Genomic DNA, 15,285 nt, shown 5'->3' on the forward strand with positions numbered 1-15,285 from the left:
GACACTACCTGAAACGGCGTTGGTGTTTCTGCTGATGGACTGTCGAGTCATCAGCTGGGTCCATCCGTCTCCAGACGTTTCATCCCCTAACCCGGAACATCCTCGTGACGGCAGCCAGATAGCATAAGAGGATCAATCTTCTACCTAGCTACGACAATGTAGCTCTGGACGATTTTTGGTAATTGGTCGCCATTATGTAGACAGGGCATGGGCATCCGTTCTATCTTCTACCCACTATGGTCAGGTTTTCAGTTCGGCTGCCATGGCCATAATGTTGACTGCTCATCCTCCTCCAACATGACGCTACTTGGAAACCTTGTGCTCCTACTGCGACTGGGAGGTTCCACCTCTGCCATCCTATTTGTCTGCAATCACTCACCTGATCGTCATACTTTGAATATCTGCGTTAAAATGGGCTTCCTGGCATCGAATCTTCAATGGAACTATCAGCTCTATCACCACCAGTTTCTTCTTGCTATCAGATATTTGTAGGATGTCTGGTCATTGGGCAGTCTCTAGACTATTGGTGGGGGTATAAGTTTCCTCCCTAGGTGAACTCGCTACACTCTGGCTATGCTCAGTGCAGTCGCTGCGCTGTATGGTGATTCCTATTGTTTGCTTCACTTCTGACCGAAGTTGCTGAAGCGTGGCTGGTCAGTGAGTGTCTGTGGTCCTTAATCCGCTCTAGATCTGTCTCGTGTATGGGCAAGTGCTTTTAGAACCTGGTCGTGGGCGTGTGTTGGAAATGGCTGGCTTCTGGCAAAGTAGGCATATATTACGTTCTATTCTTCATTACTCGGCCATATTTAAAGCACTTGCGGATGTCTTTTTTTTCAACCTAAGACATGACATATGAGCCAGGTAAAAGTTAATATCTTATGTGTCAAACTACTGGGCATGCCCACTGGAATTAATTTAGTAGTAAATAGGATCAAAATATACGAAGACTGCTCAAAAACTTTTCAGCAGATTTTAGCGGTGAGTTGGATATCGCTGAGAAAAATGTTGAAATTGGCGATTTCACTTTCAAAATCTTCTTCATATCCAAGTAGCTCTTGTGGTTTCAAATTAAATATGATGGCAACCACAAACGAGAAACAAAACGTGCATAATTTCTCTACTCCAGAAAAGCAGTACAAGAAGTGTTTGACCTGCACTGCCCTCTGTCTCTGTGGATAGGTAAAGTCCATACGGCTAATAGGTTAACTTAAAACCACATTTTTTGATGTACTGGTGATGAAATGTTGACGTTGCCTGGCATGGGGCGCAAACTTGGTTTGATTTCAACGTTGTTTATTATTTTAGGGTGTTGACCATTAAATTCATATTTAAAGATGCTATTTGCATCTGTTGCTATCGTACAATTCATTGGTATTGCTGGAAGGTAAATTCCTGCTGGTGGACTGTAAGTCTCCAAAGGGTTGACTTTAACCTCTGGAGGAATGTATGTCACCGAGGTTAACCGTTAAACCTATGGTGGGCTGTACGTCCCCGAGGTTAACTGTTACCCAAATGGTGGGCTGTACGTCCCCGAGGTTAACTGTTACCCAAATGGTGGACTGTACGTCCCCGAGGTTAACTGTTACCAAAATGGTGGACTGTGCGTCCCCGAGGTTAACTGTTACCCTACTGGTGGACTGTACGTCCCCGAGGTTAACTGTTACCTAAAATGGTGGACTGTACGTCCCCGAGGTTAACCGTTACCCTATAAGTGGACTGTACGTCCCCGAGGTTAACCGTTACCCTACAGGTGGACTGTACGTCCCCGAGGTTAACCGTTACCCTACAGGTTGACTGTACGTCCCCGAGGTTAACCGTTACCCTACAGGTGGACTGTACGTCCCCGAGGTTAACCGTTACCCTACTGGTGGACTGTACGTCCCCGAGGTTAACCGTTACCCTACATGTGGACTGTACGTCCCCGGGGTTAACCGTTACCCTATAAGTGGACTGTACGTCCCCGAGGTTAACCGTTACCCTATAAGGTGGACTGTCCGTCCCCGAGGTTAACCGTTACCCTACAGGTTGACTGTACGTCCCCAAGGTTAACCGTTACCCTACTGCTGGCCTGTAATTCCCCGAGGTTTACCGTTACCCTACTGGTGGACTGTACGTCCCCGAGGTTAACCGTTACCCTATAGGTGGACTGTACGTCCCCGAGGTTAACCGTTACCCTATAGGTGGACTGTACGTCCCCGAGGTTAACCGTTACCCTACAGGTGGACTGTACGTCCCCGAGGTTAACCGTTACCCTACAGGTTGACTGTACGTCCCCGAGGTTAACCGCTACCCTACTGCTGACCTGTAATTCCCCGAGGTTAACCGTAACCCTACTGCTGGCCTGTTATTCCCCGAGGTTTATCGTTACCCTGCATGTGGACTGCAAGTCCCCGAGGTTAACCGTTACCCAACTGGTGGACTGTAAGTCCCCGAAGTTTGACGTTACCCTACTAGTGGAATGTAGGTCCCCAAGGTAAACCGTTACCCTATAGGTGGACTGTACGTCCCCGAGGTTAACCGTTACCCTACAGGTGGAATGTACGTCCCCGATGTTAACCGTTACCCTACGGGTGGACTGTACGTCCCCGAGGTTAACCGTTACCCAACTGGTGGACTGTACGTCCCCGAGGTTAACCGTTACCCTATAAGTGGACTGTACGTCCCCGCTGTTAACCGTTACCCTACTGCTGGACTGTACGTCCCCGAGGTTAACCGTTACCCAACTGGTGGACTGTACGTCCCCGATGTTAACCGTTACCCTACAGGTGGACTGTACGTCCCCGGGGTTAACCGTTACCCTACAGGTGGACTGTACGTCCCCGATGTTAACCGTTACCCTACAGGTGGACTGTACGTCCCCGGGGTTAACCGTTACCCAACTGGTGGACTGTAAGTCCCCGAAGTTTGACGTTACCCTGCTGGTGGAATGTAGGTCCTCGATGTTCGACTTTACCGTATTGGTGGACTTTGAGTCCACTTGCTTGCTGCGTTTTAATCTTGCTGTGTATTGGCAAAGGTTCAGAATAGACACGTGTACTTCGTGTTCTGTATATGTTTAGAAGTAATTACAACAGTGTGGAGAATGGAAAATTTCAAATTTTCGAGACACAAAGAATACAATCACATGATATATAAACCGTACTAGACAATACAATAAGAGACAGTAAGAGTAATATTATAGGTAGTAGTTGGAATGAAGCGAAGCGTCGGTCGAGGGAAAGATACTGGATGGTATACCAACCTACCAACCCGTTCGTTACCCTTGAGGTATGAACGAACGTTAAAGGCTTTGTTCTCCACGCGACCCCATGTTGGTATCTGACAAATCACTTAATTATTCAATTCGTTTAAATTTTCTCCTGAACTATTGGTTTTATGACATTGCTGCTATTCGATACTCAAATTTGGTCGCCTCCCGTCGTCTTATTAAAGCAATAAGAATAAAACCTAATGATAAACCATTGGTGGCTTATGAAATAAGAACCAGTTAAGAAAAAAAAAAAATAGATTACATAGAATAGCCAAACAAACCAATAAAGTAAATGACTTGTATCAATTTAGAATGTTCCGAAATACACTGACTTTATTAGAAAACGCTAGAAAAGCTAGCGATACACATCTTATGAAACTTAAAAACTCTCTTGCAGATAAGACTTCAGTACCTATCTAGCTAGTAAGTGGTGGACTATTGCTTAGTCCTAATGTGGTCTTTCCAATAAAAATTAACTTCTCATCGTCTTCAAGTAAAGCAGAAGCTATTAATAATGTATTGATACGAACAATGTTCAGAATTCTAACATGGAGCCATCTCCCCTTAGTCATATCAAACTTGGTGCAATTATAATATTAGATCAAGATATAATTGATCAAGTCTAGTTAATTAATGATAGTAAACCTCCTGTAAATAATTTTTTTAAATCTGCTATCGTCTATAATTTTACCTCTTAAAATTCTCTTTAACACAACCATTACTTCTGGTACTAATGCTACAACATGGAAGTCTTCTAATGTCAAAGCTCTATATAAAGGTACATGTAACGGTGCTATTGGTGATCTAGGTAATCATACATCAATTGGCATTACATCCATTTGAAGTAAAATTATTCAACCTAGATACTCTATACAGTCAATCAATTAATATCAATATATAATGTAACTATGGATAATATAGATAAAGGTAAGGATATAAGATTATTATTTTGTGATATAAGATTATCATTTTGTGATATTAGTAAAGGTAAGGATATAAGATTAGCGTTTTGTGATACAGATGTATAAGATAAGTGTATTGTGATATAAGTTAATAATATATAAGATTAGTGTTTTGTGATATAAATAAAGGTAAGAATATAAGATTGGTGTATTGTGATATAAGATTATTGTTTTGTGATATAAGATTTGTGTTTTGTGATATAAGATTGGTGTTTTGTGATATAAGATTTGTGTTTTGTGATATAAGATTAGTGTTTTGTGATTTTAGATTAGTGTTTTGTGATACATGTATAAGATTAGTGTTTTGTGATATAAGATTAGTGTTTTGTTATATAAATAAAGTCGTTGACAGAGTCTGGTATCATGGTCTTAAGATAAGTTTTTAAAAAAATACCGCATGTGTTGTAATTTGTACAAATGGTTTGAAAATTAGTTTACTGATAGAAAACAAATAGTTATAGTTGATGGTTATAATCTACATTTAAACACATAAGTGCTGGATTTCTGGTACTCGGACCTTTTATAGTCTTACTTTTTATCAATGACATACATGTAATTAAGGAAATTAATACAAATATAAAAGTATTTGCTGATGATACTTATCTCTATGTTAGAGTTGGTGATGATATTGCTTCTACTGTAAGTAAAAAATAGAGTTCACCCTCCCTTGTTTGTTGAAGATAAAGTAATTCAAGAAAAAAATATTTCATAAACATAAGGATGTATTTAACTCAAAAGCCACATGGGAGGATCATATTAATGATATTTACAATAAAGTATAAAACGACAATCTTTTTATGATAAAGCACAAAGTTGAATGGACAACTCTTGTAATTAAACTGTTCATTTGTCAGAATTCAGATTTCATTTTGGACAACTGCACTATTGCTGTATCTAAATCATTAGAACCTGTACAGGTTGATGCAATGTAAATTATTACTGGGTTTAGAAGTGGTATTTCACATTATAAACTGGACAAAGACACGGATAAGGTAAAAAGGCGTCATAAGCAAAACCTAATTTTAATGCACAAAATTATGAATCACATGACCTGATTATTTGTTTGATATCATTGAATCATTAATGAATTATTAGCAGAATATTCATAATTTGCGTCACCATAGAACATTTTTTCAATATACCAAGGACAAGAACCAGTATCTACAATACAAGTTTCTTTTTAAGTGCCATGCAGGAATGGAATAATCTTGATCATTCGCTGGGCAGTAGGTCTAAATTCCTTCAAAAAGAATCTTAATCAAACAATAGCTAATTCTAAGATACTGTTTCTGCTACTTTTAAAAACTATGCCCCTCGTAAAATATTATAAATATTAAATATTATCTTGTGCCAATTAAGAAATAATGCAAGTGACTTGAACTGTCATGAATAAATAGATCATATTATCCCTACTCCAGTTGGGGCTGTGGTTCACTTATTGAAAATAATGGTCTTTACTTTGTTCTTGTCCTAATTTCTGTAGTTCTAGGAATATATTAATGAAATTCATGACCGTATCGGTTATTTTAATTCAATCCTGTTACCTTCAGGTGATAATACACTATCGAATAATCGTAATAAATTTATCCTGACTAATTTGATTTTTTGACCAGCTCTAAAACCGAAATTTCTTCAAATTGAAAAAAATGACGCCAATGAATGGCATCAACCATCGGTTCATTGAGTTTAAATCCAGTATGACAGTCAGGTATGAACTTTTTACCAGGATAGCGACATTCTTAGTCATAACTACACGTGAGTATACAAGGTGTCCAATTTGCGTGGACTATTCAAGGTTGGGCATTCGTTAATGGACCTCGTCAAATCTGGCACTATCCGCCCTGTAACTTTCCACGTGACGGTTCACGTGCACAATCTCCCATTTTTTCATCCATGGTCCTGGAACTGTCGTGTCGAATTCTTCCTCTTCCTCCTAGAAACCAGTCAATATACTGAATGATAATCGTTCAAATCCTCAAAAGAAACAAAAACTATACTGATTCAGAAGAATTCAACAAAAACTATACTGATTCAGAAGAATTCAACAAAAACTATACTGATTCAGAAGAATTCAACAAAAACTATACTGATTCAGAAGAATTCAACAAAAACTATAACAGACTTGTTTCAGAATCAAACAAGAGTAATTTAACTCTTTATCGGCATAATAAAACAGGACTGTTTATTTTGATATCTCGTTTTACTAATACATGTACAATTAAAGCGTTATTAGCGGTAATAATGGAAATCATCAAACAGCGTACATACAATACAGTTAAAAAGTTAAGAAATCTTCCAATAGACCGCCATATTCTTATTCTAACGACCAACCTTGCAGTTTACCCACCTCCACTGCCGCACTTCGAAATAGTTTGTGGCGGATGGTACTGTCGAATTTCTCCCACGATATCTGAAAGTTGGGATCTTTTGCCGTCCTCATGAGGACGCCGTCCTTCTTGCCGTAAAACCCGTTTGGTAAACTGGGTTTCTGCCAGCGCAGGTCAAAACTCCAGCGGATGTCGTTTGACAAATTCATCAGGCTACAAAGTCAGGTGTTGTAGGTATCATTACTATAGATCTAAATGGGATCTGTGTTTACGATGTGAAGTTTGAGAACTTGTTTAGTATCTCCAGAACAACTTGCCAAACTTAAATTCACACACAATTAATTGACTTGTAACAGGTACTTTATGGTTCCGTACGTGCGTGTGTAGGTTATTGCATATAACTTACACAGTACACAGCATTTAAAAAAAAATGTGCCTAAAATTGAAGTACATGTATTGATTTTATCACACGAAGATACATTGTTATTTTGTTTACTGTGTCACAAACTTATTAAGCTAGTAACGCCAACAATATACAAAATGTACTTACATTGTAAGATATGAGTATATTAAAATAATAGTCTTTAACTTTTGTTAAGGTTCTTGTTAATAATTAAAAGTACTTAAAACCGTTTTATTCTTTATCTTTGATACATATATTCTGTAAAGGTACACTTTTTTGCAATAGTCTTGTTTTACATTGTGTGTGTGTGTGTGTGTTTTCAATGGTAAATGTTTTTTTGTATGTCAATTTAATTATCATTTGTTATAGTTCAATACTGTACTAAAATATAAGTTTGTCTATGCGCGGTTATGATATGGTTCAACCACAGTAGTTATCAGCGTTAGCAATGTCTTGGATTTTATTCGAGTATGGCAATATTTTTAGACCTACCTGCGATGAGGAATGATATTATTGAATAACAGCATCCCTCCATAAGGAACCTCGCAAGTGACAAAATCGGTGGCAGGGTTTGTACCTATAAATGGAAACTAAATTAATCACAGCGTGGTTTTGGTATATCTCTGGATCTGCAGCAAAGAGAGAATACTCTGTCCCAACTGTGAAAAAGGCGAGGTAAAGAGACGACGTTCTGTCATCACAATGAAGAAGGCGGGGTAAAGAGGCGACGTTCTGTCATCACAATGAAGAAGGCGGGGTAAAGAGGCGATGTTCTGTCACCACATTGAAGAAGGCGGGGTAAAGAGGCGATGTTCTGTCACCACATTGAAGAAGGCGGGGTAAAGAGGCGATGTTCTGTCACCACATTGAAGAAGGCGGGGTAAAGAGGCGATGTTCTGTCACCACAATGAAGAAGGCGGGGTAAAGAGGCGACGTTCTGTCATCACAGTGAAGAAGGCGGGGTAGAGAGACGATGTTCTGTCACCACAGTGAAAAAGGCGGGGTAAAGAGACGATGTTCTGTCACCACATTGAAGGCGGGGTAAAGAGGCGATGTTCTGTCACCACATTGAAGAAGGCGGGGTAAAGAGGCGATGTTCTGTCCCCACAGTGAAGAAGGCGGGGTAAAGAGGCGATGTTCTGTCACCACATTGAAGAAGGCGGGGTAAAGAGGCGATGTTCTGTCACCACAATGAAGAAGGCGGGGTAAAGAGGCGACGTTCTGTCATCACAGTGAAGAAGGCGGGGTAGAGAGACGATGTTCTGTCACCACAGTGAAGAAGGCGGGGTAAAGAGACGATGTTCTGTCACCACATTGAAGAAGGCGGGGTAAAGAGGCGATGTTCTGTCACCACATTGAAGAAGGCGGGGTAAAGAGGCGACGTTCTGTCATCACAGTGAAGAAGGCGGGGTAAAGAGGCGATGTTCTGTCACCACATTGAAGAAGGCGGGGTAAAGAGGCGATGTTCTGTCACCACAGTGAAGAAGGCGGGGTAGAGAGACGATGTTCTGTCACCACAGTGAAAAAGGCGGGGTAAAGAGACGATGTTCTGTCACCACATTGAAGAAGGCGGGGTAAAGAGGCGATGTTCTGTCACCACATTGAAGAAGGCGGGGTAAAGAGACGATGTTCTGTCACCACATTGAAGAAGGCGGGGTAAAGAGGCGATGTTCTGTCCCCACATTGAAGAAGGCGGGGTAAAGAGGCGATGTTCTGTCACCACATTGAAGAAGGCGGGGTAAAGAGGCGATGTTCTGTCCCCACAGTGAAGAAGGCGGGGTAAAGAGGCGATGTTCTGTCACCACATTGAAGAAGGCGGGGTAAAGAGGCGATGTTCTGTCACCACAATGAAGAAGGCGGGGTAAAGAGGCGACGTTCTGTCATCACAGTGAAGAAGGCGGGTTAGAGAGACGATGTTCTGTCACCACAGTGAAAAAGGCGGGGTAAAGAGACGATGTTCTGTCACCACATTGAAGAAGGCGGGGTAAAGAGGCGATGTTCTGTCACCACATTGAAGAAGGCGGGGTAAAGAGGCGATGTTCTGTCCCCACAGTGAAGAAGGCGGGGTAAAGAGGCGATGTTCTGTCACCACATTGAAGAAGGCGGGGTAAAGAGGCGATGTTCTGTCACCACAATGAAGAAGGCGGGGTAAAGAGGCGACGTTCTGTCATCACAGTGAAGAAGGCGGGGTAGAGAGACGATGTTCTGTCACCACAGTGAAAAAGGCGGGGTAAAGAGACGATGTTCTGTCACCACATTGAAGAAGGCGGGGTAAAGAGGCGATGTTCTGTCACCACATTGAAGAAGGCGGGGTAAAGAGGCGACGTTCTGTCATCACAGTGAAGAAGGCGGGGTAAAGAGGCGATGTTCTGTCACCACATTGAAGAAGGCGGGGTAAAGAGGCGATGTTCTGTCACCACAGTGAAGAAGGCGGGGTAGAGAGACGATGTTCTGTCACCACAGTGAAAAAGGCGGGGTAAAGAGACGATGTTCTGTCACCACATTGAAGAAGGCGGGGTAAAGAGGCGATGTTCTGTCACCACATTGAAGAAGGCGGGGTAAAGAGACGATGTTCTGTCACCACATTGAAGAAGGCGGGGTAAAGAGGCGATGTTCTGTCCCCACATTGAAGAAGGCGGGGTAAAGAGGCGATGTTCTGTCACCACATTGAAGAAGGCGGGGTAAAGAGGCGATGTTCTGTCCCCACAGTGAAGAAGGCGGGGTAAAGAGGCGATGTTCTGTCACCACATTGAAGAAGGCGGGGTAAAGAGGCGATGTTCTGTCACCACAATGAAGAAGGCGGGGTAAAGAGGCGACGTTCTGTCATCACAGTGAAGAAGGCGGGTTAGAGAGACGATGTTCTGTCACCACAGTGAAAAAGGCGGGGTAAAGAGACGATGTTCTGTCACCACATTGAAGAAGGCAGGGTAAAGAGGCGATGTTCTGTCACCACATTGAAGAAGGCGGGGTAAAGAGGCGATGTTCTGTTACCACAGTGAAAAAGGCGGGGTAAAGAGACGATGTTCTGTCACCACATTGAAGAAGGCGGGGTAAAGAGGCGATGTTCTGTCACCACATTGAAGAAGGCGGGATAAAGAGACGATGTTCTGTCACCACATTGAAGAAGGCGGGGTAAAGAGGCGATGTCCTGTCCCCACATTGAAGAAGGCGGGGTAAAGAGGCGATGTTCTGTCACCACATTGAAGAAGGCGGGGTAAAGAGGCGATGTTCTGTCCCCACAGTGAAGAAGGCGGGGTAAAGAGGCGATGTTCTGTCACCACATTGAAGAAGGCGGGGTAAAGAGGCGATGTTCTGTCACCACATTGAAGAAGGCGGGGTAAAGAGGCGATGTTCTGTCACCACATTGAAGAAGGTGGGGTAAAGAGACGATGTTCTGTCACCACATTGAAGAAGGCGGGGTAAAGAGGCGATGTTCTGTCCCCACAGTGAAGAAGGCGGGGTAAAGAGACGATGTTCTGTCACCACATTGAAGAAGGCGGGGTAAAGAGGCGATGTTCTGTCACCACATTGAAGAAGGCGGGGTAAGGAGACGATGTTTTGTCACCACATTGAAGAAGGCGGGGTAAAGAGGCGATGTTCTGTCCCCACAGTGAAGAAGGCGGGGTAAAGAGACGATGTTCTGTCACCACATTGAAGAAGGCGGGGTAAAGAGGCGATGTTCTGTCACCACAATGAAGAAGGCGGGGTAAAGAGACGATGTTCTGTCACCACATTGAAGAAGGCGGGGTAAAGAGGCGATGTTCTGTCCCCACAGTGAAGAAGGCGGGTAAAGAGACGATGTTCTGTCCCCACAGTGAAGAAGGCGGGGTAAAGAGACGATGTTCTGTCACCACATTGAAGAAGGCGGGGTAGAGAGGCAATCTTCAGTCCCCACAGTGAAGAAGGTTGGTTAAGAGGTATAACAGAAAATGCTTACAAACAAGGCGGCGGACTTAATGTTTGAACTTTAGGGAGTATGAACCTTCTGATGACAAGAGTGTATGACAGAACAAGACAGATGTCAACAATTTCCATTCTCTATACTCATGGGGCAACGTTCACCTTCGCTCTCTGTACCCCTGGAATATGCAAAATCGAAGACAAGTCGACCAACTGTCCGATTGGTTACTGGGGTGGGGTCTGACCTGTTTCTTTTGAAGTCTACAGAAGAACAAAAAGCGCAAATTCCAAAGTCAGTCAATTTAACATTTGGCTAACCTGATATTCGTTGGATTAAAAGAGTCTTTTTGTTTTATCCTCAAGTATCATTCCATGTGAGCATACAGCAAAAGTAAGCATAACCTCTTGGATTTACAGGCTATGAAGACAGTGACTGGCCATCTGAGGGACAAGGTGTCAATACTCATTAAGAGACCGAGTTATCTACATCCTCATTCAACTACAGAATATTCATACCGGCCTTTTATATTCCTGATGATGATTGTTTGGGCAATGTAACCTGATATTCGGTCTGTATAAGCTACGAGCTTCTAGACCTAGGACTGAAAATAGTTATCGCGTGTGATGATGTTGACCTCAACAGGCACATTAGCCTAAGTGTTGTCCTGCTCAGAGACACATGAAACAACCAATCAGTGTTGTCCTGCTCAGAGACACTTGAAACAACCAATCAGCAGCTACTGCAGCATAAACTGATCTAGATGCCAAATAAAGCAGAGACTAACGCTAACACAAGAAACATGGAGCCAGTTCTACATGCAATCATCTGGGAGAAGTTGATGTCATCCATCTCAGGTTTGACGTCGGCAAGAGCAGGGAATACGGTCAATTACTAGTAGTTATTTACTAAAATTTAGGAACCCTGGGACCACGATAACTTCTGATATTCCTGGTCAACGCCAGTACCTTAAACCCATGCTCAATCTCAGAGGTATACAACAATATATTTATCGGTCAAAAGGTATCCAAAAGAATCCTTCAAATACAAAAACATAAAGCGGATAATAAAGAGATGCATTATTGTTTATGTAGATCATCGTTATGCATAAAAACAATAATGTACATTTACTTTTGATATTAAAGGTTGTCGTGTTCAGCCTCGGCACAATTCAGCCATCGTTGTATAATTTACTTTTGGTATATTTCAGTCAGTTACCGTTTTATCAATAGAAATATTGTCATTTGTTATCATTACCGAGACTTTTCGCCATCTCTTCCTCATTCAGCATGACGTACCAGGTTCCTCCATCACAACACTGGTGAGTGGCTATCCGACCTGCCCTGTGACCTCTTCGAACCATCTAGTACAGAATTAACACATTATTAATCTGCAGTGTTATTACTGTTTAATGGACGCTTACTATTGACACAGCTCAGTGATAGAACACTACACTACTGACCTTCTATAACATACCTTTAAGTTGAATTCTGTAGACTTCCTCTCCCCTTTGATACCACTATGATAGCTATAGTATAACATTTAGAGTACTCCCAGGGTATAGGGACATGAGGATCTTATTATTGGGAAATGTTGCATTCCCTTGTTTGATATACATTGTAAATATCGACATCATTACCCTGATTCTAATTGAGAACGATGAACAGCTAAGGCTAACCCGTCCAAGATACCTGGTCGATTGATTGAGAATTTCGATTACAATACATTTTTAGTGTTGTCTTGCTGCTTTCTCGTTTATAACTAAATAAACATGTATTAATTAAATGAATGTACGCAGATTAACTATATTATTGTACATGGTACTCACCTGCATACATCCATTGTTGGCATTTGTGTCTAGTAATGGTATCCAAGCGGTTGCTTGAAGCGTTGTGTAACAGTCATTGTCAAGATAGGCAACGTCTAAAACATATCATGCTTAACAGGTGATCAAAAATGCATGTGTTTGATTAACTTAAAAACTATCAAAGAATTAAGTCGTTAGGCAAATTTATTTTTGAAGCCAATAAGATCTGTAAATCTTTAACCCGTACTCCACTTTATATTTGTATTTCTGTTCTATACCGATAGTATGTATTGTGTTGTTGATGATATGTTATTATGGGCCGTATGGCCCACAGTCAAAAAGAAGCTGAAAGTTTAACCTTGGTGCCAAGGCACTGTAGTAGCCTCGTTTTGAGGTGTTTTAGTACGAAGGTTCCAGAGAGGATGGCCGTGGATTTCGGGTCCAATAAGCTGTTCCACAACGTTTAACAAGCGTTCGTTAGTCCACAGTGCCTTAAACTCCTGATGAAACAAAAAGGATACAAAAGGGGAAAAAATCGAACTCGTAAGTCTAAATCACAATCCTTCCAGATCTCAAAATTTGGTTTATTTAGAAGTTAAAAGTAAAACCTTTCCACTTCGTACAATCTTTTTTAAGGCTGTGTACTGTGAAATCCTCGTGAGTCTGAACACTCTGGATTATCTTTGTACTTCTTTAACTCGTACATCTCGTTAAGGACGTTAAGGGATATGTTGTTAAGTTATATCTGGCGACAAGCCGAGGAAATATCGACATGATATGCTGACATCTCTCTTTCACCTTAGACATTATATCATGGCTTCTACTTACATCACACAGGTCAGGATATTTCAGCAGGATTACGTTGGCTCCCGGAAACTCCTTGTCTATATGGGTCAGTCGCTCGAAAAGACCATACTCGCTGTACAAGTCTGAAACATCAGGCTTTTTCAACTTAAATGGATTCATTTGGCACCAGTGTACAAAAAATTGTATGTAGTTCTTGGATGTTTTACCAAGGCTGTAAAATACCTTGGCAAGATTTCAGATAGAAGCCGCTAGAACAATGACGTTTGAAACAAATTGAGCACAATTTAAATTTATACAACTTGAACCTCCTCTTTTCACCCACTTTCATCACCTTGGTTATATATTGGCACTGTCCTGGAGGTAGGGCGTGAGAAGAATTGTTGTACCACCTGTGCCCAAATTTTTGATCGCTAGAGCCGAATAAATAAGGGATCTATCTTTTCTTCTTTTCCAATATCTCCCTTGACACTTAATCATTTTGCTCTTCTGTTGAGCACATGTGAGGAAGGCTCTGTGTTCTGTCCCCTGGCCGAGACATACCTGAATCTATAAAAATGGTAGCTGCAACTCCTGCATAACGCACTATATCTTAAAACGTTAAAAGGAGTATTGACTAATCAGCTTACGCGGGCACCGTCATTGTATGGCGTGATCAAACATCACAGTATCATCGGTCGATCCGAAATTTTGTAAGTTTGCTAAGCTTTTCTGTTGTCTATTTTTTTTTTTTTTTTTTTTTAATTTACTTATAAGTGGTACTTTTAACAAGTTCATATCATAATACCTTTGATTTTGCCGGCCTTGTAGAGTTTCTGTGCCAATCTTTCCACTTGTCTCTCTACTGCTCGGCGGCAAGGTTCCAGCTCTTCGGGGCGGAAAAAATCCGGTACCAGAACATATCCCTTTAAACAAATAATGAACACAATTAGCCAGTAGATGGGCATCTGATTTCACGTTAGTTCGCCTCTTTGAATGTCAACCTAATCCTGTTTATTGATTACTGCCGCCACTTGTCATAAGCGACACCATTTTAGCTGACCACTTCCGTCATATGTCTTTAATTTTGGGCTGACCCTGCTTATTTCCAACGCTTTAATACCACTTTCATTAACGAACGTCGTCATATGACTTCATCAGTTGGCCGACCCTGTTAATTTACAAACGTCGTCATATAACTTCGTCAGTTGGCCGACCCTGTTAATTGACCAACGTCGTCATATGACTTCATCAGTTGGTCGACCCTGTTAATTGACCAACGTCGTCATATGACTTCATCAGTTGGCCGACCCTGTTAATTGACAAACGTCGTTCTATGATTTTATTTATTGGTCGAACCCGTTAATTGACAAATGTCGTCATATTACACTAAGCTTACCAGGATTATTTTCATGGCAATCCCACCACAAGTTAAGTGACTTACCTCTTCAAAAAACTGTCTGATTAAGTGCTGAGGAAGCTGTCCAAGTCTGGCTTCTTTTGGGGGTGCTGGCATCGCCCTTATGTCAAACAATTCGGGGTGTGCCTCGTGCACCAGGCCTGGGGGTACGAACATTTCTGTGGATTCGTCTACGTCCGTCATCTTACGACACCCACTTTGTCTAATTCAAATTTGATAGAGTACATAATGTGAGATGAATGTTGACTATTCGATAACGTCATCAAACAAACAATTGATAACATCTCCCATATTCTCCATGTCACACGAGTCTATCTGTGTTGGTTTGTGTAACAAACAATGTTCAAAATGATAAAAAGTTTATTTCGTACAAATACACACGGATATATGCACAGTTACCCGACTCTGTGGCGGTAAAGCAAACAGGCTCAAACA

General features: G+C 41.6%; 1 protein-coding gene across 2 annotated transcripts; it reads right to left on the reverse strand.

Annotated features, from left to right (window-relative positions):
* Window positions 1–4,921: 4,921 nt before the first annotated feature.
* On the reverse strand, window positions 4,922–15,033 carry LOC117333817. Of its 2 annotated transcripts, none has more exons than XM_033893227.1 (9): window positions 14,875–15,033; window positions 14,239–14,356; window positions 13,476–13,576; window positions 13,006–13,147; window positions 12,669–12,763; window positions 12,098–12,203; window positions 7,435–7,519; window positions 6,560–6,752; window positions 4,922–6,145 (listed from the first exon to the last, which is right to left on the reverse strand). In XM_033893227.1, the coding sequence occupies exons 1-9, from the start codon at window positions 15,031–15,033 to the stop codon at window positions 6,020–6,022; spliced, it is 1,125 nt and encodes a 374-aa protein (XP_033749118.1). In that variant the 3' UTR covers window positions 4,922–6,019. The 2 variants fall into 2 exon arrangements, with proteins under 2 accessions (XP_033749118.1, XP_033749119.1); XM_033893228.1 differs by having other exon boundaries at window positions 6,544–6,752.
* Window positions 15,034–15,285: the final 252 nt, after the last annotated feature.

This window comes from Pecten maximus, chromosome 9, assembly GCF_902652985.1.
Source record: "Pecten maximus chromosome 9, xPecMax1.1, whole genome shotgun sequence".
In the NCBI taxonomy this organism is placed as follows: Eukaryota; Metazoa; Mollusca; class Bivalvia; order Pectinida; family Pectinidae; genus Pecten; species Pecten maximus.

Coding starts and splice junctions, on each gene's coding strand:
- LOC117333817 (XM_033893227.1), bottom strand. CDS start 15,033: ATGACGGACGTAGACGAATCCACAGAAATGTTCGTACCCCCAGGCCTG. Junction 12,764..13,005: donor TACAGTGCCTTGGCACCAAG/GTTAAACTTTCA, acceptor GATATGTTTTAG/ACGTTGCCTATCTTGACAAT. Junction 7,520..12,097: donor AGAGATGGCGAAAAGTCTCG/GTAATGATAACA, acceptor TTCCATTTATAG/GTACAAACCCTGCCACCGAT.